This window comes from Pinus tabuliformis, chromosome 2_2 (assembly GCF_031772625.1).
Source record: "Pinus tabuliformis cultivar Carrire ecotype Pingquan chromosome 2_2, CPIR1, whole genome shotgun sequence".
Lineage (NCBI taxonomy): Eukaryota > Viridiplantae > Streptophyta > Pinopsida > Pinales > Pinaceae > Pinus > Pinus tabuliformis.
In genome coordinates, this window is record NC_142300.1 from 1,091,512,396 (window position 1) to 1,091,514,409 (window position 2,014).

Genomic DNA, 2,014 nt, shown 5'->3' on the forward strand with positions numbered 1-2,014 from the left:
CGTTTGAGTATAAGAGAGAAGAATGCCATTTCAAACAACAACAAAAAATCTATTCAAATTGACATAAAGCCTGGGAACATTCTATTCCAACTGAAACATAAAGCCTGGGAATGTTCTGTAACAGGCTGCCATGGACAAAACTTTGAAGGTGACACCCAATCAATGCTTTTACCCACTCCACTTCTTGAAAAACCAGTCATTTGACTGTTAGATAAACAGTTTTATTACTGCTTTCCAATTGCAGGGCAGCCTGTTCCTGTTGGATTAACAGTTGTCTGTGCCCCACAGGTCCTCCCTATTCAAGGTCGTTTCCTTTCCAGGCATCCTTAAATAGATCAACCTATTTTCTCAGACAGCTACAGCTTTGAAGTTTCAGGCATACTCAAATTGAATTTGAATGCTCATGCACTCCTTTTATACACTACTTTGCTCTACTCTACTGTTTAAGTATTCCTGTTTATCTCCCGCCGCCATTGTAGTCTAGATTAATTGGTATTTTTCTATCTACAAATCAACCTCTGTTTGGTCAGTAGTTATAGTTTGTAAAGCAGAGATAGTATTACAGCTATAATGGCGTTGGGAGTGGTGAAATCTCTGGCGGCGTTTCTCCTTGTGCTGAATTTCTGCATGTTTGTTATTGTGGGTGCTATTGCTGGATGGGCTCTCAACAACGCCCTCAACCACACTTACTCTACTGGTACTTATTACTTGTATGCACATTATCTATTTCTGCTTTCTAGCCTGTAGTGTTTTGCTGATTGATTCTATGACTAACTTGCAGGTCCTGGAAAAAGTCATCCAGTGGGATTTTCTGCAGTGTATTTTCCAATGGGTAATGAAGCCACAGGATTCATGATTATTTTTGCTTTGATAGCTTCTGCAGTAGGAGCTGCTTCATGCCTTTCAGGACTCCATCATCTCCGTGTTTGGACTGCTCAGAGCTTGGCTCCTAGTACTGCATCCTCCATGACAGCTTGGGCGCTTACACTTCTTGCCATGGGGTGTATATATAACCACATCAAATTTGCATAATTTATATACTAACATCAATTAATAGGAATCAATAAGAATTATGATATCTGATTCATCTGAGAAATGGGGATGAGATTTAATTTTTGTCATTCACAAAACTGTAGGCTTGCGTGCAAGGAGATCCATATTGGAGGCCGAAACGCAAAGTTGGTATGTCACACTCCTATGCTATCACGTTCATTATACTCAGTCACTCATTTCCTCATTCCTTTCATTCTTCTATGGCGTTCTGTGTCGTTAAGATTTGGTTACTTTGTATTTTTGTGCAGATAACATTGGAGTCATTCCTTATAATTCTGTGTGGAACAAAGCTCTTCTACATCTTACTCATTCACGGTGGATTCTTTGGAGCAAACTATTGTTCGGACCAGGATACCTACATTGCCACAACCACTGCCGAGCCTCAGAAAGAAATCACTACTGTGGTCTCTTCGGTTTAATAGTAGATCATCTGCAATTAACCAGGAGAGCATGAATGGTTTTGTGGTTTGTTGTTAGTAAAATTATGCATAGGAGGGGTGGTAAACTGCATTTTTTTTAGTCTGTTGCAAGGAAAATCTGCTCTGAATTTGAGCAAAATTATGTGAAGTTTTGTTGGTCAATGCCATAGGTTTGACTAGGTTGGTTTTCTAGACATTTCTTGCGTAGGTGCAAGTTATCTGTATCGGCAGTATAGAGGATTCAACTTTATTGTATAACTTTTCAGATCTGTGAGTTGCAGCTTCGTAATGAGTAAATCTATGTTTCTCAGATTGCAAATTTTTATTATGGAAAAATTCAAAGTTTGTCTATAATCTCTCCTGGTCCATATGCCATTAAAAGTTAATAATGGGTAAAAATTTCATGAATCATTATTCTTCACCAATCTTGTCCTTGAGACTTTGAGCTGAATGATCCTCTGTTTGACTTCTCCAATATATATCCCCCAACTTCTGGATCTTCTAGCTGCTCCAACGCTTGTTCAACTTTCTTAAGGGTCTCC

At 38.9% G+C, this 2,014-nt stretch overlaps 1 protein-coding gene across 1 annotated transcript; it reads left to right on the top strand.

Moving 5' to 3' along the window:
• The first annotated feature begins 355 nt into the window (after positions 1–355).
• Positions 356–1,472, top strand: LOC149197197 (membrane protein PM19L-like). The gene is made up of 4 exons (XM_089403879.1): positions 356–697; positions 782–1,001; positions 1,137–1,182; positions 1,302–1,472. The coding sequence occupies exons 1-4, from the start codon at positions 571–573 to the stop codon at positions 1,470–1,472; spliced, it is 564 nt and encodes a 187-aa protein (XP_089260005.1). The 5' UTR covers positions 356–570.
• Positions 1,473–2,014: the final 542 nt, after the last annotated feature.